The following is a 27480-nucleotide window of genomic DNA, read 5'->3' on the forward strand; positions in this document are numbered from 1 at the left end:
CTCTGCGTGACTCTTTATACTCCCTACTAGGGCCCCTCCTGCAACTCCCGTTGAGGCATAGGAGAGTGTAAGATAAATCATACAGCTGTTCCTCAAAACATCCAGTTCATACTGTCAAGGGAGTGTGCAGGACAACCAAGAACACAGGAGACTAGGACCCAAACACAGAGGCAGAGCTGGTGAAATTTAATGGTAAAAAGTGAAAATACAAAAAAGGCTTATGGAAGTCAGGCAGGCACAGGTTATAAGATCCTTTGTCTCAATTACTTTAGTGAGCGTGTGAAAGTTGTGCTCACACAAATTATATATTTATAGGCTATACAAAACAACAAAGACCCTATACATACAAGTGCTGGAATATAGAGTGAACCTGAGCAAAGTGATTCACTCCAGGTTCTTCCATCTGCACAAACAAACTGCACAGCACGGATTTCTTTAATCGGAACCAACATTCCTCCCTGCCTGGCTAATCCAATGGGACCACCAGCAACTTCAAAGCAACATCTTCCTTTATGGACTGGTAATGTAACCACCACACATATAACTAGGCATAACATAGCATAGCAGAGTACACAGCTAAGCACAGGACAGAGTTTTATTGTTGTGATGTGTTATCACTGTTAGCATGTGGCTACCAAACTAACCTAAGTTGATGTTAGTGATGTTCACATAGACACAGGGTCTTGCATTCAACTAACTATCCTCTTTCTAACTTGGCACCGTTTATCCTATACAATTCACACATATACTTCAATTTTGAGTGAGATTTCTTTGTTTGACACCATCTTGGACCCAAGCAGCCATTTTGGACAAACACACACACACACACACACACACACTTTGTTCTGTAGTTTAGTGCATTTAGAGTTAGACTTAATGTGGTGCGTTTTTGCTTTGTTTATCTTTTAATAAATGTTTGTGGATACTCATGTTGGTTTCTTTAATGTTGCACAAGTGCAAAATAACTTGCCAACCTCTTCTATGTTGAACTCTAGCTAGCTATTGATGGTAATTCTGGTGATTAATTTAATTATTAATTTTAGTTCCCAATTGATAGTTTAGTATGTCATATGAGACTCATTCAATTGAATGGTGATCATTTCTCTTCTTTAAGAAGAGTGGTGGCTCTGAGGACTGAGGATCCCAACATATAATATCAAAGAACATTTTCTAAAAATAAAAGAGAGAGCAGTTGGGCCTGTAATTGTTTTATTTTAGCAAATAAGTAGTGGCCCTGTAGCACAAAAAGTGTGTGGTCTGTTGTTTTGTTTGCAGATTTACTCCCCTCTCTGCCCTCCTTTACACAATCAGTGGAACAACCTTCCAAAAACTGTGATTACTTTGTTTGAGAAATCTTGGGTCAGCGTTGTCTCCCAAAAGACCTCTATTGCTTGGACAAGCTCCTGGTTTGTACACAGTTAAGATCCTTTCAAACCAGCAACACCAACCAAACTCCAGACTCTATAGGGTTCAGATGTTAACTCAGCTGATTCCTCTGACTCGATGCATCGCTGCACTCCGGATGATTATCCTGCAAAAGAACCAATGGTTTGGATCAGACTGTTCCCTGATATATGGATCTGCTGTTTGCTTATGACACTGATCTCCAGCCTGACATGAAATCCTTTTGGCTAAGTACTAACAGCTACATTTCAGTGTGATTAAATGAACAGTTTAAAAGAGAGAGATCTGTCCCAAAATGTTGTCTTTTATCAGTTGGCTTACACACAACAGGCGCTAAGATCAAATACTATATCAGCATTAAGTGATCAGTTGAAACGCTGCTTGAATACGCTGTTCCATTGGATTGCACTTTTATGGAAAAAGCTTGGGTTTAAGTTTACTTGCTGCTGACTGATGACAGCAAACACTGCAACAGTGTGTATGTTTGTGCCTGAACAATTGCAATGGTTTAAGATTCAGTAGTCTGCTAATCACACACCAATTTAATTTTTCAAAAAAATTTGAATGAAAGGCAATTTTACATTCAAGTTCATTATCATTGTGGCAGTGTTTTTTGTTTTCATTCATTTTCATTTTTGGCAATAATTAGTTATTAGTTTTGTCAAACTTGAAAAGACAAGTTTGCATTAAATTATTATTATTATTATTATTATTATTATTAATGTGATTAAATTAATTCATTTACATATTGGCAGCCCTGGACTTCCATACAAGCTCACATGTAGGTTACATATGCTGTGTCCCATAGCATGTCACATGTGTTTCATTCAGACTTTTTATTGATATTATTTTCATTATGTCTATTTAAGATATTTATTTGTTGTTATTATTTTAGCACTTTCATCCCAACCATTTGTTATTACAGGCCCACTTATTTATTGTATTTATCTCATGTATTCAAACCCATGGCAGAGGAAGGTTTTAAGTGTATGTATGTCTGTGAAGCCAAAGACGAATTTCCACGTAAGTGGACAAAATGTCTATTCTATTATATTCTATACTTCAACATGCTGATTGTAAAGAGTAGCCTATGTATACTAATCTTTATTTTGTACAGTTTTTGCAGTTAGTATACATACTTAACCCTTTTATACTTACAGGAAATGATACAATATTCACAACATCAACTATGGAATGTCATTGCCAGTGAAACTTTTAATAGATATTCTTTATTTTCGGAGGTGTTTCCTGGAGCAGTTTTACCGCCATCCACAAGCAGTTTTACCACCATCCATAGTTTAAGTTCTTTCCAGATGTGTGCAACTCCTCCACTTACTTTGTGAATTGTATCATGGGACAAGTGTCAATTTTTTTAGTCTGCGTACTGACCTTTTTTGAGTATACTTTATTTTGTCACTCAAAACCTACTTAGAAATAGTTTAGTAGTATGGATTTGGAGACACTATACAGTACATTAGCAACATTAGCATACACACACCATCTCACACAAACACTCAATACGTTACATTCATTTGGAAGACACTTTTGTCCAAAGTGACTTACAATAGATACACTCAGCCTCCAAAGGAGGATGTGGAGGTGCACTTCCATAACACATCTATCCTCCCATGCATAGACTGCACAGTACCCACACTCCTATATATACATACATCCATACATATGCACATGTATACAAACATCTATCTATAACAGGTTTTCAGTCACATGCATGCACAAACACAAACACACCCTCATTAATTGTTCATCAGTGTTCCTTGGTGGCCCCCAAAATGCAATGCGTGACTCAAGATGAGTCCTTCCCATTGAGTATTCATTGATATACCACCCCTCCCTCATTCCCCCTCACCTCTCCAAAGTTAATGAAATCGCTCCCACAAAGTCACCAGAGAGGCAGCTCTATTCCAAACTATAAAAAAATAACACCCGTTTCATTGGTGTATAAAGGACACAGAACATTTTGTCAGCTGGTGCATTCAAAGTCTGAGTCACCTAGAAACGCATTAGCTTTGAACAGAGGGAGCGGAAAAATAAAAGAAAGGCTTTGACTTTTTGGAGTAATGACTCATCTGGAAGTGTCAAAAATTAGTACTAAGTGGATCTAATGGGCAGTTACATTGTTGAATTGTATTATGCTGCTTTAAAATGATTTGAAGGAAAAGCCAATTTACAGAGTCACATGTTTTAAATATTATTATTAATAATTCTTTTTAAAATGGTGATGAAGGTGAAAGTAATAATTAATATTTTTCCTGTTATTTTTTTGTACCATTAATACATGTTTGCTGTGTCAGGATGGATTTGGAGAGAGGAACCATATATTAATTATCCAGCCCTATATCCTAGGCTATATACAGGTACATAAAAAACTATTTGGTACTTTGATTATATATCTTTGATTTTCATCTCCTCCCTCTTCTATTTTCCTTTTTCAGGGATCCAAACCAGCCAGTTCCACAAGATACAAAGTTCATCCACACAAAACCCAACCGGTTTGAGGAGGTAGCCTGGACCAAGTATAACCCCAAAGACCAGCTCTACCTTCACATTGGCCTCAAACCTCGAGTCCGAGACCACTACCGTGCTACCAAGGTCGCTTTCTGGTTAGAACTTGTTCCGCATCTCCACAACATAAATGAATTTTTTCAATACGTGTCCACCACCACCAAGATACCTCCGCAGGACACCACCCCCTACCCTTACACCAAACGGTTCCCTGGCAAAAACAACTGGCCATCCACCACCCGCCACCCAGGGGTCCCGCCCGCCAACACCAAACAGACCACCGACCAGCGCAAGAGTGGTGACCTGACTGACGAGTCGACTGTAGTGATCGAGACCAAGAGGGACTACTCCACCGAGCTCAGTGTCACCATTGCAGTTGGAGCCTCCCTTCTCTTTCTGAACATCCTTGCCTTTGCGGCACTCTACTACAAGAAAGACAAACGGCGGCACGAATCCAACCGGCGCGTCCCCACTCCACAACGCAACTCTGCTCCAGCCAACACACCCTCCACCACCAACGACGTGGCCCACCTGCAGAGCGAGGAGCTGATGTCTCTGCAGATGAAGCAGCAGCAGCTGGAGCATGAGCATCACCATGAGTGTGAGTCGCTGCAGACCCAAGACACAGTGCGCCTAACCTGCCCGCCAGACTACACCCTCACCCTGCGTCGGTCACCTGACGACATACCCCTGATGACACCCAGCACCATCACCATGATCCCTAACTCGCTGGCTGGCATGCAGCCTCTGCACAACTTCAATACTTTTGGTGGCAGCCAGAACAGTACCAACTTACCCCACGGCCACTCCACCACGCGGGTATAGCTCCACTGGGGCGGGAAGGCACCGGATTCCCACTGGATCAGCCACTAACCTCGCAAGGCAAATATGACAAGATAAAACTGTGTGAAGCACAGACTCAGCAGATGTTATTTTGCTACCATGCCTTCTTCAAAAGTATATATAGTATAAATTGATCACAAACTCATAAAAATATTAAAAGTGAATGTTACTATAGTAATAACTCTATTTGGAGCTAAGCTTCATGGACGGTTTCAAGGAGTTTTACCAAAAGACAAGGCGACCGGGGGATGACTGTTAATGTTCTTACAATACAAAATGAACAGTTTCAATGTGACAAAGAAGCCTTTTGTGCTATAAATAGGAAGACAGTGGTGGCAACAGTTCAACAGGCGTTGAAAAGCACCATGTGGAACATCATCTTTTCATGATCCTTCATACATCAGACACCTGACTTGAGCACAGAATTCTACACCCCAGCCTGAAATGTATTTATGAAGACTTTGTAAAAAAAAAAGAAGAAAAAAAAAGGTATATAGTTGTGTGTGAAAATTTTAAAAAGAAAAAAATATATTAAAAGAGCTCCTATTATTGTTATTATTTTGGCTGAGATATTTTGGGTTTTTACAGCTTGTGCTTTCTGTTTAGGTGCGTGTAGATATATCCGAACATTCTTCATTGTTTCTGATTACAACCTGTGTTTCATTATTTTTTCACAGAACGACCAAAATGCGAACACAATCCCATCTTTGGAGAGTTGCACACTGTGCGTCTGCAGGTCATTTAATACAGTACTGTCTAGTGCGTTGCTTTGTTTCCACTCTTTAGACATTGCATGTCCAGGAACAGCTTTACTCTCCATTTTCAGACATATCTCCTGTCTGAGAATGAGGACTGACTTGATCCCATTACCTACTGTCATCCTGTTATGCTTCCAATAGTTTTCTTTGTGGGCTTTTTCTGTCTTGCAATCTCAGCACTGCCTGAGCTTACAATGTGACCAGCAATGTATTATTTAGAACTAAAAAAGGCAGTGAATATTTTGTGTCAATATTAGTTGGATATGTTTGTAAAGAAATATATGTTAGATATTTCAAATTGTCATATGCTAGCAATATGTAAAGTATTGTGCCAGGCTTGTGATATTTTGGGTTACATAAGCAAGTGAATGAGTGTAAATATTAATAATACTAATTATTATAAATTACAACAAAATTAACCATTAACTCTCTTTCCGTTTTGCATCCTATTACAAAAAAATGGAAGTACATCCAGAAGATTTTAAGCCACATTTGTAAATTCTATAAAAGATATATTCTTGCCATCTGGTCCCTAAACCAGTCAAGATTTTAATGTAGAGTTTTAAAATCCTTAGTTTGTCTTATATTTGTTTGCAGTTTTGCCTTAAGTGATAATAGGGATATTACTGGCTGGACACCTGTATAAACTTTTTCTGCAACATTTTTAATAAACAGTATTTTCTAAAAAAGAGAGAGAAAAAAAAGAAACATGGAAGGTTTGGTTGGATTTGATTGAATTGTGTGTGCTGTGTGTTCAAATGTGATTGGATGTCTGTGCATGTCAGTTTGCTAATACTGTAAATTCTCACATTGTGGACTTTATTATTATTTAGCTAAACTGCAGTAAGAACCAACACTTTACTTGAAACTGATGTATATAAGAGAAAGGACTTTTTTTTTCCAAATTTCCCGTTTTAAAAGTCCTTTTTATTAGATATTATGAAAATAACTCCGTTTTCTGACGGTGTAGTCCCTCATTCGTCCAGGAGTGTTCTATCGTAGAAAAGGTTTCAGTCGTAGTCATCTGGACACTGTTTTCAGAATCAAGACGTTCAATCAAGACAAGCTATTAACAGATACTCAGGCAGATTCCCTCCTGAGGGCAGGGTTTATGTAACTCAGATTAGCTTAAATTTCCAGTTCCCGTCCAATTTTTTCACAATTGAGTCCCTGTTTTCTGATTTCATACTAACCTCTCTGCTGCTCTCAGTTTTAACAGAAATACTTTTTACATTTACTAGTTATTTCCAATTGCTTCTACTTTGACGTTCTTTCGATCGCTTTTCTAAGGTGTCCGACAAGGGCAAACGCGCTTTTGTATTTGGTTTTGTTGTGTGTTTTTGCAGCGTGTTTTTGTATTTGCAGCTTGTTTTCTAAATGCTGCGCATGTGTTGTCAAATTAATGAAGATGTTTTCTTAATTTGCGTGTGTTTTGTCTATTTGCATGTCTATTTGCAGTGCGAGTGCGTTTACCCTTGTCGCCACCATACTGTTCAGTTACTGTCACTGAAATTCAACACATGCTGAACCGTTTCACACTAAAACCCAGCAGCTTAAACGGCATAATATCCCTTTCCTGGTAGGACTTGAATGTGAATCCACAAAAAAATTAAACAAAAAACTGTGAAAAAAAGGCTTCCCAAACTGGTCAGTAACAGCACAAAGAAAAGGCAAAAGGCAAACCACTGAAAGCAGAAAAGTGATGGTATTTAAAAGGTGGGGTATGTGATTTTAATCCAATTCACGTCTTATTGTCAAATTCAGCAAATATCTCCTCACGATCCATTAGCTGACCAACATCTGGTGTTTGTACACAGCCATGGCTCTGTAAATGGGAAATAAACAAAGTGGCTCGGACCAGGCCACACAACACTATTCCAGCTATTCCAGCCTGGACTTGTGTGTCAGGTAACATTAAATGACTTACCAACGCACATTCAGCTTACTTTCTAGTTTGCCAAGCTATGCTATTGTGATGTTAGCTATACTAGCAGGAGAGTTGTGAGTATCGATGTCTTGAGCTGGTGTGCCGTCTCGTCCTCTCTGGCTGTTAGCTTCGCAGCAGCAACTGTAGTGACAGTTTGCTAACCCACAACCTAGCTAACGTTGGTTATATTACTTGCTGTGTCGTAGTTCACTTTATATCATGGTATTTGTCATGGTATTGGATTTTTCCTGAATTGCATACCCCACCTTTATTATGGTCATTGTTCACAAATATGCCTACAGGCTCTCAGTGACACAAAGAACACAAAAAGGAATAGACTAGTATATGAGCTAAATTGAGGGTCAATTTCAAAAATAATTTCATAGCCTGTGGTTGTACATCATCTTTTGTAAAGTTGGTTAAAAACACTCACAACAGTGAGGTTATACACTCCAATAAAAAGGAAACATTTTTTCATTCTTTATGAAAGTGTAAGTAAGTATGTGTGCAACCCAAAGTTCCCACACTGTGTGACACTGAATTCACCCATTCACACACATTTAAGTTATAAGCTTGAATTTAGGCCCTGCTTTTACAGTCAAAAGTAGTTTCTTTAAAATCACAAATATACACATTACCAAACTTGGATTTCTCTTTTATTTTTGAACATCATTTCAGAAGCTTATTATTATTAACTCTAATATGAACCCATACTGGCAGCCACTCTGGAATTCAACATATTTCATGTGTGGTGCTCTTCCTCAGGCAGCACCAAGAAGTTTATGCTGACGTGTCTCTACAAAAAAGAAAATATGAGCAACTGACGTGATAATTACATTGTAACCAAAAATCTGCAAATAAAAAAACATGTTGGGATGTCTCCCTTATCGGTAAGGAGTATTAAATACATGATATCTTACATTGACATTCCAAACACAAAATCATCTCACACAGTGCTAAGGATATTAAAACACAACATAATATGGAGGGAGCCTACTGAATGATTCAATAATTATGTCTAAAAGAACCATCAGTGAAGTAAGAAGTCATCAGGTCCAACCAGGTACAAATACAGAACAATGTACAACCACATTGTTAAGATCAAATGTGTGATTTAAAAAAAACATGGTAGATATAACACCTCATTCAGCCCACGAGGAGAACCTTATGGGAGCGTATTGCTGCCACCATGACAAAATAATAATAATAATTCTGCTTAGTTTCTTGTTATTATGAGAAACATTTCTCGTTTTACAAGAGCCTTTTCATGTTATAACAAGATATTTTTCATGTTATGATATATTTTCTCGTTATTACTGGATACCCAAATATTAAATTTGTACAAGAAACAAAGTTTTTCTTGTTATAAACATACATGTGATAATTTGGTATGTTATCACAAGAAAACTTCCGGATGGTGTTAAAACAAGAAGAGCGAGAGATTGAATCCTACACCGGCTAGAAAAAACTATAATGACTGGTTTAAGCTCTTTTTGACGCTTGGGACATACCATTGCCAATTGACATACTGAGGCAAGTGAGGCCTGCATTTCTTTGGATGTTGTTGTGGGGTCTTTTGTGACCTCTTGGATGAGTCGTCGCTGCGCTCTTGGGGTAATTTTGGTCGGCCGGCCACTGCTGGGAAGGTTCACCATTTGTGGATAATGGCTCTCACTGTGGTTCGCTGGAGTCCCAAAGCTTTAGAAATGGCTTTATAACCTTTTCCAGATTGATAGATCTAAATTACTTTGTTTCTCATTTGTTCCTGAATTTCTTTGGATCTCGGCATGATGTCTAGCTTTTGAAGATCTTTTGGTCTATTTCACTTTGTCAGGCAGGTCCTATTTAAGTGATTTCTTGATTGAGAACAGGTGTGGCAGTAATCAGGCCCGGGTGTGGCTAGAGAAATTGAACTCAGGTGTGATAAACCACAGTTATGTTTTAACAGGTGGGGCAATCACTTTTTCACACAGGGCCATGTAGGTGTGGATTTTGTTTTCCCTTAATAATAACAATCTTCATTTAAAAACTGCATTTTGTGTTTACTTGTGCCTATCGTTGACTAATATTTAAATTTGTTTGATGATCTGAAACATTTAAGTGTGACAAACATGCAAAAAAATAAGAAATCAGGAAGGGGGCAAACACTTTTTCACACCACTGTACATTGAAACATAGGCATATAGCCTCATGTACAGTATGTGGTCAGGAAGGGTAGCCAACAGAGGTTGGGACACTGTGTATTGGTGCTGATGAGAGAGAGGTGCTGAACTGAATGCACATTTAAGCGCATCATCATCCCTACTGTCAGTTACTGTATCTGGCCTTGTGCTTATTGCTCACGCTGTGAGGAGGTGGCAGTGGGAGGGTAGGAGATGCCTATTCTTATCAGAGACCTTAATATCTTCGATCCTGTATGACAACACCGCACTGACCTGTACCGAGTCGTAGCCCGGTCATTGACGATCACTTATATCTATTACACACACAGTGATTACGAATAGGTGCACAAACAAAACCAGAGCAGCCCACAGCCATAATATATAAAAACACCCTGCCATATGCCTACATCATCATGTTCAATCAATCAATGTTATATGATTGCTCTAGGCTACAGTGTCTCTCCTGACAATGATGGACCATTTTCTCATTTTAACACCATATTCAAGATAAGATACAAGATAGATTTATTGATCATTATTACTACTCAAAATGTTATGTACAAAAATTATATATAGTAGATTAGTGAATTTATAATAAGTCATATAAATAAAAGCTATTGTACATGCTGGAGTGCTGAGGATGAATGAAGTAATCTAGGGAAGAAGCTGCTCTGGTGGAACGACAGTGGATACTTCTGTATCTCTTTCCAGATGGCAGCAGGGTGAATAGGCTGGGGTGGGTATTGTCTTTTAGTATCCTTTTGGCTCTGCGCAGGCACCTCACCAATATCACTGATGCTTGTTCAGTTGGTACCAATGCTCTTCTGATGTCCTAGGCCCGATTGTGATGTTTCTAGTCAGGAGGCTTTCTATTGCTCCTCTGTAAAAGTTAATAAGAACTCAGCAAGGGAATTTTGCCTTCTTAAGTTTCCTTAAGAAATATAGCAGTTTCTGAGCTTTCTTGACCAGGGTGGAGATGTGAGGTTGTCAGGTCAGGTTCTCTGTGATGCTGATTCCCAGGACCTTAAAACTATTCACCTGCTCCACCTCAGCTCCACTGATGTAGACAGGGGTGTGTGTCTTTGCCTCCTTTGTCCTCAAATCAACGATTAGCTCCTTGGTTTTGCTGACGTTGAGCAGTAGGTTGTTCTCTGTGCACCACTCTGCAAAATTGTTGATTTCCTCCCAATATGAAGTCTCATCGTTGTTTGAAATCTGGCCAATGATGGTAGTGTCATCTACAAACTTCATAACAGAGTTGTCTCCATGTCGGGGGTTGTCATGGGTGTACAGAGTGAACAGGAGGGGGCTGATGTAGGTGTGTGAAGAGTGGAGGGCAGTGGAGATGGCATCCTCTGTGGATCTGTTGGTTCTGTGTGCAAATTGGTGAGGGTCCCGGCTGGCTGGGATGTTGTTCTTTTTGTGTTGTAGAACTAGTTTCTCAAAGCACTTCATCAGAATGGGGGTGAGAGCCACAGGGCAGTAGTCATTTAGACTAAACACTGCATACTTTTTAGGTACAGGGATGATGGAAGCTGTCTTGAAGCAGGTAGGCACACTCTGCTTTGTAGCTGCCAGTAATGTTCATGTAAATATTGTCCATGGTATTGTTTCCCCTGGTGGGGGTGTGGACATGCTGGTGTAATTTAGGTAAAACCCTTCCGAGGTCTGTTTGATTAAAATCGCCAGCTACATTAAAAATACCATCCAGTTGTTTTGTCATGTGACTGTTGATGACCTCATACATTTCCTGTAGTGCATTTTTTGAATTTGTGTCTGGGGGAATATAAACAGCAACAATAAAAACAATTTATTCTTGGCAGATAATACGGTCAGCATTTTAACATTAATAAAGAAAAAAACACTGCTCACTCAGACTTAGCTGAGGTACTGGAGCTATAGACCATCTTTGATAGTCAATGAATCTTCGATGGTGGCTGTCTTGAAGCAGGTGGGAACAATCTCCTGTGACAGTGATATGATAAAAATGTCAGTAATGACATCAACTAGCTGATTGGCACATGTTTGTAGTACACAGGAAGGGACATTATCAGGCCCAGCAGCTTTACTCATATTCACTCTCAGCAGTTTTCTTCTCACATCTGCTGCCGGTCCTCTGGAGGCAGAGTAGACTTTACAGCTGACTCTTTGTTGGGGAGATCAAAGCGAGCATAAAATGTATTTAGCTCATCTGGTAACTTGGCCTCACACATGATGGGGGTGCTCCTGCTTTTGTAGCCTGTGATGTTTTTGATCGCCTGCCACATATCTTTGATGTTGTTGGTGTTGAGGTCTCTTTCCAGTCTAATGTCTCAGCTTTGCCTCCTTGATGCCAAATTTCAGTCTCGTTCTAGCAGTGTTGTAAGTTTCCTTGTCTCCTGACCAAAAAGCAGCTTTTTTGGCAGTGGGTAGGTAAAATAGTTCTGAGGTCTGTTTGATTCAAATCACCAGCTACAATAAAAACACCATCTGATTGTTTTGCCATGTGACTGCTGATGACCTCATACAGTTCCTGAAGTGCATTTTTTGAATTCGCAACTTGAGGAATGTAAACAGCAGCAACAAAAACACTGGTGAATTCTCTGGGCAGATAATATGGTCGGCTTCTTAACAATAAAATCCCCACATATGGGGAACAATGTCCATACACTTCAACTTTGTTTGAGCACCAAGCATCATTGATGTAAACACATTCATTCATGAGTCCACCTCCTCTCATCTTATGTCTCGTCTTGTGTTCTGTCAGCATCAACACATTCTGACTGTTGAGTGCAATAGCTTCATCTGGGATGTTGTGATGCAGCTAGGTCTCAGTAAAGATGAGGGCACAGCAGTCTCTGATTTCCCGTTGCTGAGTTAGCCTGAGCGTTATCTCATAGATTTTATTTTCCTGCGACAGGACATTAGACAGGAGTAGACTGGGTAGTGGAATAGCCTTAGGTCCAACCTGGGTTAGCTTAGCTCTTATGCTGCTTCTTTCCTTTCTTCCTGTTCTGATCACACTGCTTGCAATGTTGATGAGTGTATTACTGTCATAAGTAATACATGCTTCAGTAATAAAGGCAAGAAAATAACAAGTTAAAACAAAAATGTAACAAAGATTGAGGGAGCTGCTCACTGCCGCATCTACAACCGCAGGAAGCTGGAAGTTTCTTGTTATAACAGACTAACTTAAGTTCAACATGTTCTCACTCCCAACTCGTCAAATTCGGCAGCTTGGTCAGTGGCCGTACGCTTCAAACTATGATGCTCTACGTACCCAGTTTTACTCAGTTTTGCACGTGGAGGGCTCCACGGTCAAGTTAGCAATAATAAATATGCAACGTCCGGTTAGACTTTCAAAATACAACACGTGGTTAATGTTGTTAAACAGTTGCAGTTTGGTTACTACTTGGCTAGGTTTAGGTACCAAAACTACTTTGTTAGGTTTAGGCACCAAAACTACTTGGTTAGATTTCGGAAAAGATCGTGGTTTGGCTTAAAGTAAGTACATTAGTTACGTACGTTACGTAACTTAAGTTACATATGTTAACACAGAAAATGAACAGCGGCCTCCTGGGTGAAAGTCCTGTGTTTGACCCATCCAACCACCACAACCTCCTCCCTATGCAGACTTTTCTTGTTCTGTATACTACGTTAACTGACTTTGGACACATCAAAACATTACAGTAAAGGGGCACCTCCAAAAATTACGCTAGAGGGGTACCTACAGCGTCATGGTTTGAAGCGTATGGCCACTGACAAAGCTGCCATATTTGACGCATTGAGAATGAGAATGGGCTGTCATGTTATAACGAGACATTTTTTGTGATATAACAGGTAAAGTTATTTTGATATGTTATTATTACAAAAAAGTTTCTTATAAAAACTGATTAATTTGGTATCTAGTTATAATGAGAAAATATGACATAATAACATGAAAAACATCTTGTTATAATGTGAAAAAGATCTTGTAAAAAGCAAGAAAAGTTTCTCATTATTATGAGAAACTGAGCAGAATACGCTGCCGTAGAAACTGTACCTAGGTTAAGTATCCACTTGGTTTTCAACTGTAAAGGAGGCAATCAAGATCACCAGCTCCTCTTTATGTTGGTGATTACCTGTAATTCAGTGTCTGTGGAAGAGTGTACCTGTTGAATTAAATGAAAGGTCTTTTAATATTAAACATCTGATGAAAGACTTGAGTTTCACCTACAGAAAATTAACAACAATAGAAAAAAATTACAGTAGAAGCAATAGGTATTAAATGTTGATTGAAAAATTTATTTCTGTGTAAAAAATTAGAGCGAGAAAGTGAGAGCAGCAGAGTGGTGAGTATGACATGACTGTTGTTGAAGTAATGTAATTAGTGCTGTGGGAATGTACACTGAACCATGCACACCATTACAGTACAAGTAATGTCAGCACTCCTCAATGTTTGTTAGCTGGCCTTTACTTGTTTGTGTTGGCCACTGTTATTTTAGACCCTGCCATTATTTGAATACTGGCATTTATTTAGCAATTTGCAGTATACAGTACAACTAACAAACATGAGTAATATGTTCAGGTTATATGTTTGCATTACAGCTCATCTATGATACAATGAAAACACCAGTTTTTAAATAAGGTAGGTTTTTTGTTTTGAGAATTTACAGTACAACTACCATGCATGAGTCATGTGTGGGATATTGTTCAGATTCAATGTTTGCATTATAACTTTCCAATGATACAATGAAAACCCCCATTTTCAAAAAAGGTTTTATTGGAGTGATGCAGCTGTATGGTTCTTGTTGAGTTCAACTCAATCAATACCGGCAATCTAGCACTTGAAACTTTTTAAACATTGGATTGCATCTGCAAACAGTTTGGGCTCTGCCAGCTAAGCTAAATTCTCTGATTGTTGTGAATTGCCGCTGTGCGTCGTAAGGGAAAATGCGCTTCTGAGCTGAATAGCAAAGAGGGCTGCTGCTGTGGTTACAAGGCCTCCCTTGACACTTGCATCTGGATTCTAAGCATCCTGTATTCAGTAAATCTGTCTTGAAATCACCTCTTACACCACCACCACCTTACCTCCCTTCTCACTATTCAATCTATTGATCCCCTTTGCAACCAGCCAAGCAAATTAGCTTTTGACTTAAAACTGAAGTGACAGGGGCAAAATTGAAATCTTTAATAGTAATCTGCAGTTACTCAAGCACAGTGGATATCTCCATATAATCTCCTCTGACATTTGCAAAGCTCCCCCATAAGTACATGCAAGTAAAATTCTGTCGATGTGACAGGGAAAATTTTATTAGCAAAATTGTTTGATCCATAATATATTATCCAGCAAATAAGCCTTATACATATTGAGATGAATATTCATTTTGAGACTTTTGTGCAAATAAAGCGGCGCAGACACCCTTATAATTGGCGGGGTGGGGGGTTCTGAATGTGAATACTGAAGACTCGACTGGAAGTTAATTAAGCCAGCAAAAGTGCTTCATCACTCAACCACGGTCCCAGAACTGTCATTCAAGTGCACCACTCTCCAGGCAGCCATTACTGAGGCATATTGATCGCCACAGTGACAAGGTAGTGCACCAAATAGGAGTGGGCAGAGATGAAGGTTTTGTGTGTGTGTGTGTGTGTGTGTGTGTGTGTGTGTGTGCGGATTAGGGAATGGGAAAGAGGGGTGAGGTGTTTCTAGGTACTATAAACACAGCACAAAACCCTGCTGTGAGCAGCTGCAGCAAGAACCTCCACTGTGTTCCCAAAACATGAATTAAAATGCAGGTAAATACCTCAGCAGCAAAGTCAGTTGATTGCATTCCCCTCCGTGGGCAGCTGGAACCTTAATAGATGAATATGAAATCTTCAGAGTCAATATATATGCAGTCAAATGGTGAGGAACTGAGGTAGCAGTAATGGCCTCCAGAAATCTCCTTCATCTTTTACTTTGGAAAATATTGTCATCAGCTCACATTCAGCCTCCTCAATAGTTTTCTCATCAGTTGCAGCATGAGGTATCTGACTTGAGGAATTTTCTACATCACTTGTTGTCCATGTAAATGAGTGACTCAGAGGTGATGGCAGCAAGGGATCATGGGACTCATGCCACAACATGCACCTCCACAAAATTTCTAAAAATGGATGCCTTGTATTAAAGCTAGGGTAGGTAATGTTGAACAAACTAGAGAGACAAGAGACAAGAGACAGCTAGATTTTGATAGCATCCAACTGAAAAAATCCCACCCCATCCCTTCAGGCATCCCTCCAAACCCAGTCCCCCAAAACACATTTTCATGCACAATGAGTGCACGGGCAGAGTGCGCGCAGGTACGTAGGTAGACAGGCAGGTAGGCCAAATGAAATGATTGGATGGGCTTATTACAGCCACAGATACCGTTTTTTAAATTATTATTTCGGAGCGTATGATTTATTGATTGGTGTTGGGATGTAAAGACAATTTCAATTTCATTTGGATTAACACGGTAGGGGGTACCGTAGTAAAATTGAGCTCTAGGCCCCTATTGGTCTCCCAGTTCCTCCCACTCTCATTGCATTGTGCATATATCCTGTAGACTTTAAGTACTCATCTGGCGTAGAGCACAGGCACAGCAGACTACACATGACAGCTCCATTATATATTGCCCAAAGCCCCAAAAACCAACATAACAAGTACTCCTAAACTGTCCTGCCACTGGTTTATGGTTCCAACTAGATTTTGACATAGGGGCCCTCAACAAGACAGGGCTTCAAAATTAGATAATAGTTCAGGAGCCATCTTAAAAGGACCATACCAGTGGTTTTGCATGTTTTAGCCAACAAGCAGCCCCAGTGTTTTTTCTTGACACTGGGCTGGCCCAATAGCATCTTAAACCCATCCCCCGGCCTTTGGGCTTAGTGCCTTCATTAAACAGCACATCTGCAAAAACTGTGCTAAAATTATACAAAAACAAGAGTGAGATAGATGCGTCGTCAGCCCACTGATTATGCACCAGTGTGGCTGACTGGCCCAGGCGAGTGGGCTGCCGGCCCACTGCGGTTGAGAGAGCAGCCTAGTCAGCCCAGCCATACCAGTTAAACTGTTAGTCAACATTCTGCAGCTGAAGCGGTAAGACAATAGGGAGCAATAAGCAAGGTTTGGGTTTGGCTATCTGGCTATTTAGCTATATTGGGTGCCTTTTGTTGAAACATGTTCAACTTTTCATTAAAGTCGATGCGCTCATCAGTGTTACTTTTTGTGAACCGACCAATCACAGCCTGGATGGGGAGGGACATTAAATATAGTTATATGCGCTACAGTAAACTTTCAAAATGTTGAACTCCTTGGTATACATGAATAGTTATGACTGACAAATTAGTACTTTGCATTAAAAAATTTGAGACTAACCGCCAATGTAGACCATTTTTCGTGTACAAGGATTTAATGAATCTACAAAAATTAAACAGCTGTCCAAATGGAATTAATATTATACTAGTGGTATATAGTATACTATTATATGAAATTATATGAATATACTAAGATTATTCAATTCAATTTATATAGCGCCAGTTCATAACAGAAGTTATCTCATTGCACTTTTCCTATAGAGCAGGTCTAGACCATACTCTTTATAATATTAATTACAAAGACCCAACAAATCCCACCATGAGCAAGCATTTGGTGACAGTGGCAAGGATAAACTTCCTTTAAGAGGCAGAAACCTTGGACAGAACCAGACTCAATAGTGGGCGGCCATCCGCCGCTGCCATGTTAGGCTTTAAGAGAGAGACAGAGAGAGAGACAGAGAGAGAGGGGGAGGGAGGCACAATGCAAAGACCGCTGCCGTGTTAGGTTTTGGGGGGGTGGAATGACACCTATAGGAAAAATAATGTCAGTATCAGTGACAGAGCCAATAACAATAACTGTAGTAGCAGTTGTCAAGCAGGAACACGGGGGCAGCAGGTAGCCCACAACCACAGATCCAGTCTCTGCAGCTCCGAAGGCAGAAATACCTGCTGAAAGCGACAGAAGGAGAGAGGAGAGAAACAAGAAAGCACAAAACTACGGGAGAGAGAAGATGTTGAGTTAGTAACATGCAGTAATGGGATAAAAATGAATACAGATGGAGAGGGAGAGAAGGAGAGAGGAAAGAGGTGCATCATGGGAAGTCTCGCGGCAGTCTAGGCCTATAGCAGCATAACTAAGGGATGGTTCAGGACTCACCCAAGCCAGCCCTAACTATAAGCTTTATCAAAGAGGAAAGTCTTAAGCCTACTCTTAAATGTGGAGATAGTGTCTGCTTCTTGAATCCAAACTGGGATCTGATTCCACAGGAGAGGAGCTTGATAACTGAAGGCTCTGGCTCCCGTTGTACTTTTGGAGACTCTAGGAACCACAAGTAACCCTGCATTCTGGGAGCGCAGTGTTCTAGTCAGATAATAAGGTATTATGAGATCTTTAAGATACAATGGTACCTGACTATTAAGAGCTTTGTAGGTGAGGAGAAGGATTTGAAATTGTATTCTGGATTTTACAGGGAGCCTGTGCAGAGAAGGTAATATTGGAGAGATATGATCTCTTTTCCTAGTTCTTGTCAGTACACGTGCCGCAGCATTCTGGATCAACTGGACACTCTTAAGGGACTTATTCGGGCAGCCAGATAATAAGGAATTGCAGTAGTCCAGCCTAGAAGTAACAAATGCATGCACTAATTTTTTGCATCATTTTGAGACAGGATGTGCCTGATTTTTGCAATATAACGTAGGTGAAAAAAGGCAGTCCTTGAAGTTTGTTTCATGTGGGAGTAAAAGGATAAATCCTGATCAAAGATATCTCCAAGGTTCCTTACGGTGCTGCTGGAGGCCAGGGCAATGCCATCTAGAGTAACTATATCTTTAGATAGTGTGTCTCTGAGGTGTTTGGGACCAAGTACAATAACTTCAGTTTTGTCTGAGTTTAACATCAGAAAGTTGCAGGTCATCCAGGTCTTTATGTGCTTAAGGCATGCTTGAAGTTTAGTTAACTGGTTAGTTTTATCTGGCTTGATCAATAGATATAATTGGGTATCATCCGCATAGCAATGAAAGCTTATGGAGTGTTTCCTAATAATATTGCCTAAAGGAAGCATATATAAAAAGGTAAATAGAATCGGCTCAAGCACAGAACCTTGTGGAACTCCATAACTAACTTTGGCGTGCACGGAGGACTCACCGTTACTATGTACAAAGTGAGATCGATCTGATTAAACCAGCTTAGTGCAGCTCCTTTAATGCCAATTACGTGTTCCACTTTCTGTAATAGGATGTGATGGTCAATGGTGACGAACGCAGCACTAAGATCTAACAAGACAAGTACAGAGACAAGTCCATTGTCTGATGCAATTAAAAGGTCATTTGTAATTTTCACCAGTGCTGTCTCTGTGCTATGATGCACTCTAAATCCTGACTGAACATCCTCAAATAAACTATTGTTATTTAGAAAGTCACAGAACTGATTGGCGACTGCTTTCTCAAGGATCTTAGAGAGAAAGGGAAGGTTAGATATAGGTCTAGGTTGGACAAGTTGGCTAAAACCACCTGGCTTTTTAAGAAGCGTTTTAATTACAGCTACTTTAAAGGATTGTGGTACATAGCCTGTTAATAAAGACAGATTGATCATATCCAATAAAGAGGTGCCAACTAAGGGTAAAATGTCTTTTAGCAGCCTAGTTGGAATGAGGTCCAAGAGACAGGTTGATTATATAATAATGTAAATAATCTATTCATACTATACTAACATTATAATATTATATTAACATTTTACCAAATATCATATAGTTATAAATATTGTTCAGTAATCTTGTTTAAGTGTGGCTTGGGCCTGAGTCAAAAAGTCCAGGACAAACAGCACTTTGTACAAATTAGTTTGTTGGGAGCATACTGAACCATTAAGGATGACACGCTTCCTGGAGTGGAAAAAAATGTTGCCAGTGACAATAATCCAGACAGACATTTCGATTCCTCCAAACCTATTTTAATAAGCAAATTAGTATTATGCAAAAATATTTTTTAGGAGACATTATTGTAGTCAGTTTCAGTAATTGTTAGGAGATGTGATTAGTAGACGTATTTGTTCTGGAGACAGGTGTAAGAATAAAATTCATGGGATGGTTTTACTAAAAGTACACGCTGGCTGATGGCCTGTTCCATCCATTCATTTGTGCTAGACTTCAATTGGAAAAATATGTTGTTTCCAATTTGCTGTACTAAAATTGGACTTTGATCCAGTCCATTTTATGGGCTTCATTTGTTTGTAATGGACTGGCCAGCAGGACCCCTGTGATCCCGGAGGGACTAATGCTGTAAGCTGGGGGCATCTGACGGAAGCAGCTGGCCTGCTCTAATGTCCTTGTTTCTCTTCACTTTCCCATTGTCTCATCACAACATCAAACTGGACGGATGCAGTGTAATTTTCTGCTGAATGTGGCTGTGTGACTGCTGAGCAGATGTACTGCCATCTTGTGTGCTAAGCTGTTGTGCAACTTTTCTGATGACAGACATGTGGGAATAACAGAATTGTTATTGTTAAAGCATTTTTGGTCTGGTCAAAGCAATTGCAGCCAGGTCCATGTTTGTATGAATGTGTTAGTTCAAACACGGTGCCAAAAGGTTTTGCAAGTTTCTGAGTAAGAGATCCAGGTGAAAATCATGTTCAAGGTATACAGTAGCAGAACAGGAAAAAGAAAAATCAATAGTGTACCTACAAACAAAAAGCTCTAGTATAGTGCAAGATTTATTTTCAGCCCAAAGGAAGCATCTGGAGCAGAATATTCAAATAATTTTAGGCATGGAACCAATCCTTGGGCTCAATATTAGCAAAATCTTTACCTGCTTGTCAACCATCTGAGTGAGATTTAATTGAAGGGTCCATGTTTCATTAGGTTGAATAATCTATAGAGTTTTATAATTAAATAAAAACATTAGTAGCAAAACTATTCTACACCACCCGAGCGATACTATTCAGAATTCACCAAACACTGCACCTTACACTGCTGTGAAATTATTTAAATAAGTCTCCAACTCCAATGAAGTTGGATCTATTTGCATGGGTATCTGTTGAAGTATATGGACACAAATGAATAATTATTCCAATACATTTATCACTTACAGTGACATGTCACTTTCCAGATTGTTTTACATTCAGAATATGAGGTAAGGTCATACATTGTGATGAATTGTTCAACAATACTGCTTAACACATTAACAGGGTGAGATTGAGTCTCCTGGAGGACGAAGATCCAGATCCAAGATGTTTGGAATGAGGCACCGACAGCCTAATTATAGGAGACAAAGGCTTTGTTCGGACTGCTGGTCAGAGTGTGACGCAGTGACAGAAGGTCAAAAGCAGCTGGCTGGCTATGCCTTTGTTATTTTCTTTCATTATGAAAAATGTACATTATTAATTTAAATTAACAGTACCTAATGAAAAATATCAGATACAAGCATATTATGCATTCAGTACTCATTCCCTCCAGGTTATAAGTTTGAAATGAGTCTCGAGTTTCTCTCCTTTGAAAGTTCCTTTAAGGTTGCCAGTTAACCATGGGTCTCTTTAAAATAGGCCTACTAGTTTTACTCAGATTTGCAAAAGTGCAAATTAAATTGAATCCTCCTTAGTTAAGTTTCCTTTGATTTGGTTCCCACAGCCACTTGAAACAGTACAACATCCAGACAAGACGAAGGCATCCAGGAACCGCAATTGCGATGCGGACAGCAGACGAGCGAACAACACCACAGCAAGTAATATAACCAACGTTAGCTAGGTTGTGGGTTAGCAAACTGTCACAACAGTTGCTGCTGCGAAGCTAACAGCCAGAGAGGACGAGATGGTTTCCCAGAGCCAGCAAACCAGCTCCAGCTGGTGGACCGTTTAGAGATAGTTGCTGAATCTGACAAAAAGACGTGAATTGGATTAAAATCGCAAAACTCCACCTTTAAATAAAGCAATTCACTTCTTCAACTGGTTTTACATGACAAAGAAAACTAAAAACTTTGAGGAAAAGTTCTCAGGGTTATTTTTGGAGGGAAATGGAGGGAGATCCAAGCCCACCCCTGGAAAAAATGCTGTATTCTACTGCTCCAACGTTTATCACTTCTCACCAGCCTGTGGAGAAGGAGGTAAGTTTTAATCTTCTAACTTAGGAAAATGCTATCTCAACTCATTATTGTCTGGTCTGGGCAAACTGGTCCTTTGATTGTAATAGTTGTAATATTTGAAGGTGATCTGGTGGGGCACAAGCAAACAGTTGGCTAGTTTACGCAGTAAAAAAAAAAAAAAAAACCCAAATGGATGTAATGGAAGTTCTTTAGAAATGTCCTGCTATTTTTTTGAACCAGTGCCATTACAGGTTGTCCAATGTTGTAATGGTTAGTAAATTAACTAAAGTGGTCGTATTTGCTGTTGTAAAATAGTATGCCAGATAGCATTAATGTTTGTTATTAGCATGTGTGATGTACACTCTCATTGACCCCAGAAAATACCAGGCTTCTTCTTCTTAAATATAGCCATTACGCTGATCAATTAGGTGAAAACAGATGTTTGCTAGGTTAGTAGCAAACTTTTGTTTTAAACTTACTGAAGTTAACTGAACTACTAAATGCCACCCTTGCTGGTGCTCAAACTAGTAAGATTATATACACATCCATTTTTATACTTACTGTATATGCTAACCTAAGGGATACAAATGGATGATTGTTTATTAAAAGAACATAAGATTTATCAGATTTGACTTCAAATCCTTTAGAGAAACAATTCTTCAAAACATTTTAAAGTTATCCTTTCAGGGAAAGGGAAACTTTCTGTGTGTTCTTTTTCAGGATTCATTTTAACAGTATTTCAAGATGTGTGCTAAAACCTTCTTTGAGACAGGTGGAAGCTTCCTACAGAACTTGCACCTAACTTAAGTGAACTGAATTTTAGTCAAAATAAATGTTTCACAATATTTTATGGTGGAGAGCTGCTTGAAATGTCCTTGTTTGCCAGCAATGCAAAGGCTGGGCTGCATACTGATGTTGGGATTTACAATGGTTAAAGGGGGGCACCCACTTGTGTAGGTGCAATCAATTAATTACAGCTATATTCTCATAAAATACACTAATCCATCAATTTGGAAATCAGATTAATAATTAAATTAATAACTATAACCAGAATTACCATTGATAGCTAGTAGGTTGAAGGATTTGGAGTTCAACATAGAGGAGGTTGGCAAATGACTCTTGTGCAACATTAAAGACACCAGCGTAATTATACACAAGCATTTATTTAACAGATAAAGCAAAAACACAATATGAAGACTAACTCTAAACACTAAACTACAGAACAAAGGGTGTATGTGTGTGTCTGGGTGAGCACAAAAAGGAATGTGTATGTGTATGAGTGTATGTGTTTCTTTGTTCTGCCTCTGTATGTCTCTAGTGCAGGAGCATGAACCCATGTGGTCAGAACAAAGAAACATGGAAGCGGGAGCTTTAAAGTTACTCTCCACCGGGTGTGGTTGTCTTTAAGGGCCAAATTAGAGGTGTATGTGTGTGGTCTGTTTAGGATAATGGTTAAAAGGAGTTAATTAGCATGCAAAGACTCTGTGTGGAGCATAACATCAACTTACTTCAACTTAACAGTGGCTGAGAACTACGGTTACAATAATAACCTCACGTTAACCATGAAGAAGATCTTAACAATAAAATTAATGAAAACACATCAGTAACGTCACATGTACAAAAGTTAAACAGTCCTTTGCTTAGCTATAGACACTGTTACTCTATGCTATGCCCAGTTGTTACGTTACCTGTCCATGGGAAGCGTCTTTTGCTGTGCAGTGTCTGCTTGTAGAGGTCGGAGGAAGCCGGTCGCTCCACCTGTGGTTGTCCTTACAGAGTTAACGGCTCAGCGTTAACTTGCTTCGTGCTCCTGTTAGCATGTGAAGTTAGCTGGCAGGCTTTGTGTGTGGCTGCCGTTGCAGGAGACTTCAGTCCTGCTGCGTGTTTCTGCTCCGAGCAGGTTACACGGCGAGCAGTTGAGCAGGCCACACAGAGAAAGATACGGCCACAGCTATCTGCCACAGTGAAGGATTCCAGGAGAAAAGAGAGGGAACAAATGATCGCTGACCTTTTTATTGACCTGGTGGCATCTGGGTCACAGGTCCGACTGGCCAATGCTGCATTCAATGGCTTTCATGATTGTGGGACAAAAGAGATTGCAGTCTCCTAACAAATGTTCAGGTGAGTCCCATCTGAGACCCAACACTGAGTCACTTACGACTTTACTACTATGTACTGGCTGCATTCAGGAGATATTTGGGAGAAAGCACTAGTCTGTCAGAATTACTCAAAGTTAGCTGTTGGGTCATTTCTGAGGCCATGATTGTTGGTATTTTTTAATGGGATTGTATTACTGTCACAGACACACCAGGCTCCCCTTCACTTCGCACTCCAGGCTCCCCTTCACATCGCACTCCCTCTCCTGAATACCAATGCCAATCACCTGTCACCTATCACACACCTGCACTTAATCAGTCACTCTACTCCCCTATATAACCCAGCTCCTCACCACAGTCTGTGTCCGGTCTCGTTAATGACAAAGGATAGAACGCTAGTTCCCCTGACTCATTAAACACCTTGGACTCACTTCTCCTGAACGAACTCTATTACCAGCCACCAGTACCCAGTACATCTTCTCTGGTTATCCACTCCAGCTCCTGGTCCCGTGTGTCTCTCGTCTTCCGTGGGTGTCGCTCCAGTCTCCCGGTTCGTGTAGACCAACTCCTCTGTGCTCCACCACTCTTCTCCAGAGCTCCGCCATCTCCATACTAAGGACAGTATACTTCCCACCGTTCTCTATCTACGCTCTTGGTGTTTCAATAAAATATATCATTATCTTCCTTGTGTCTCCGGCCAGTTCTGTCCGTAACAATTACACTGTAAGTTGTTTTGTCCACAAGCACATACTGTACATTAAAATTTTGTCCAATACAACTGCAATCTAAGTGCATTACATATTAGACAGATGTTACTTTCTGTCCACCCCCTGATAGTTACTCCAACCAACCACTGTCTCCAATCTGTCAAGGTTGGACTGTAGGTGATCTACAGGAAATGTCCACCAGTACAAACAGTCTACAGTGAGCTTCAGGTGGGAATGCAAGACAGACAAGAGGCCCTTCAAGGAGACAGTAAAGAAAGACTGGATGTTATGTGAGTTTGTACCACAATAAACTATATTTTAGCCCATAATTAAGATAATTATATTTGGTTTTGTTTCATCTGGCTTGTTAGCAAGAAAAACATAATTCATACTTCAATTTTAGAAATATATGTTGCTAAAATTGGGGTGTTGCACCTGAACACCCGAATAGTGACTGTATTCAGTAATGTGAATGAACCTGTGTTGACCATTAAAACATTGGGCAGCGTTCTTTGATTTCTTGTTTTGAATACTGATGAAACGGTCCTGGCCTTTAAGGTTTTAAAATGTAAAAGAATGTTCTATAAGTATTTCACTCACTGTTTAAAAGACATACAGTGATATTATATTTCACTTTATATATTTGATCTGTAAGTTTCATAAATATTCCAAAGCACATTTAATCATTTTGTTAGTAAATTTAAATGTATCCTACTGACATTGATTTTTTGGGAAATGTATATGAGTTTGCTAATTGTATTCTTTTTTTTTATTAAAGCAAAAGTTTTCTTGAAATTCATTTACATGTTGAGAACAATATCATGTTGTACAAATGTATAAATAAGAAATTGTCATTATAAGGTCTGGTTTCTTGTAGTTAATTAGTGCAACATTGTTTCAGTAGATCAAAATGAACCAGCACTTTCAATTTGGTTTCAAAGTCAAATCAACGTAGATTCAATACTTCTGCCTGACGACATTTTTCAATCTGATTTTGCTATGTGGGATATATGAACACACTGCAAAGACACAAAACGACAACGGAAGTGTTTCCAGAGGACACTAAAAAGTGCTGATTTGCTAATTTGCTTGTGTTTTGTGTATTTGCATGTGTTTGCAATGCATTTACACTTGTCGGCCACAGTAGTTTAAAGTGCAAGTACAAGTTTCTTAATTAAGTAATGTGGAATTCCACTGATTTTACACATAAAGGTGAGTTTACCCATCATGGTTCTGTTCAGCTTTGGAAAACAGTTGTTTAATGTCTTCTGTGGTGCTAGATGAGGTTTTTCAAGTCTGAGAATAAAACCTTCATCATCGCAGCCTGGGTCAGGATATCTCAGATTTTGCTGCAACAATGTTGTCCCACAACTTTAAAGAAAGCTTTTCCTAGACTTTAATACAGTAGTTTGCTCCAAAATCTAAAATGAGTAAATATAGCAGTCTGCCACAGACTTTTATATACAGTAAATAACATGTCATCACAATGTTAAAAGTAGGATTTAGACACCATACCTAAAACTGTGTGTGTACACACACATATCTGGTGTGCAGAGTGCACATACAGTAGGCTACAAAGCAAAGGTTGCACCTGCTTTAATGTATTGTAATGATAATTATCTCTGCTTTACACTAGGGAATTGTTTTGTTGAACCATGATCACTATCCAGCTTGTGTGGGAGAGAGTTATTTGAAAAACACTTATAGTATTGCCCCTAATAACCCTGATCAGGATACACATTTTAGAGGATAGATGGATGGATGGATGGATACAATATTGCCAAAGCATACACACAAAGAAATGTATATCTTTTACAATGATATTTAATACTTTGGTCTGTGTCATAATGTATACACATTTGAATGCACTGTACTTTTCTGAAACAGTTGCACAGTAAAACATGAATGATGTTTATTCAAATACAACAGCTGGCCTATAGACTATGAACTATTAACCATAAGGCTATTTGTATGCTATATATATGCTATAAACTATTAATGAAAAACTGCTGAATAGATGACCTGTTTGTAGTTCTGTGGTCATTGTTTTTTTTCTGAGTAATTTCAGATTATTACTTTAGATGCCTCATGTTCATGGAGTTTTTACTCACCTATTGTACCAGAGCAATCTCATCCCTGTGCAGGAAAACAACTGCTGCCATTCATGTATGACATGTAGAGTCCATAATAAACCTACTAATTCCTGCTAAATTTAGTGTACATGACTCACATAACCAAATTACATGTGTAGGTTGAAAACCCATACTGAGTAACAAATACATGAAAAATATAATAACAATGAAAAAGTGTTAAAGCTGAAGGAGGCAGTTTTGCCGAAATATCTCTCTGCTTTGTTTGGAAATTACACAGCGCTATAACATGATGTTGTGAACATTATGTTCTTGTTTAGGTTGATACTGTTATACACAGCTTCAGGTCTATATATAGCATGGTGTTAGCCTGTGAAGAACAACAGAGGAGGGAGTGGGTCTCCCTCTGATGGAAACCATAGTATGTAGGGCATGGAGGTCAGTGCCGGACGATATTTTGCCCTGCCGCTCCTTCACCAGAAGAAACAGCACAGATGATTTATGGTGGCTGGCTGAATGGTAGCAGCACAGGGAGCGGTGTTTTCACTGGCGCTGGCAGACACAGCTGAAATTGGGTTACTCACAAAATGTAAAGGGTCTGTCTGAGACTAACAAATTTAATCATGGCCTTCCTTCCCTGCAGTTTGTTTTAATACTGCTGGATTACTGGGGTCTCTCATCTCTCCCTGCCTCTTTACAGCAGACACAGATATAGTCCTGTCAATGTGGCAGCAGCGCAAACACGCAGGGTTCTCTGAGGAGGTTGGAGTTGTTTTTTGGCCAGTTTGGAACATAAATCATAAAACAAAGTTTTAAGGCACAACCCATGAGTTAAATGTAAGAAAAAGGGTAGTTCCACTACCAAAGTTCAGACTGCAGTCCTTTAAAG

The 27480-nt window shown here is 39.4% G+C and overlaps 1 protein-coding gene across 2 annotated transcripts in view; it reads left to right on the top strand.

Moving 5' to 3' along the window:
* nlgn4xa (neuroligin 4 X-linked a) overlaps positions 1-6243 on the top strand; it is a 163786-nt gene extending 157543 nt beyond the window's left edge. For both annotated transcript variants that reach the window (XM_044187937.1, XM_044187938.1), the window contains one exon: positions 3858-6243. In XM_044187937.1, coding sequence (XP_044043872.1) covers positions 3858-4752 — 895 coding nt within the window. In that variant the 3' untranslated portion in view covers positions 4753-6243. The remainder of the gene's footprint in view (positions 1-3857) is intronic.
* Positions 6244-27480: the final 21237 nt, after the last annotated feature.

Source organism: Siniperca chuatsi, linkage group LG24 (genome assembly GCF_020085105.1).
Source record: "Siniperca chuatsi isolate FFG_IHB_CAS linkage group LG24, ASM2008510v1, whole genome shotgun sequence".
NCBI classification, from domain to species: domain Eukaryota; kingdom Metazoa; phylum Chordata; class Actinopteri; order Centrarchiformes; family Sinipercidae; genus Siniperca; species Siniperca chuatsi.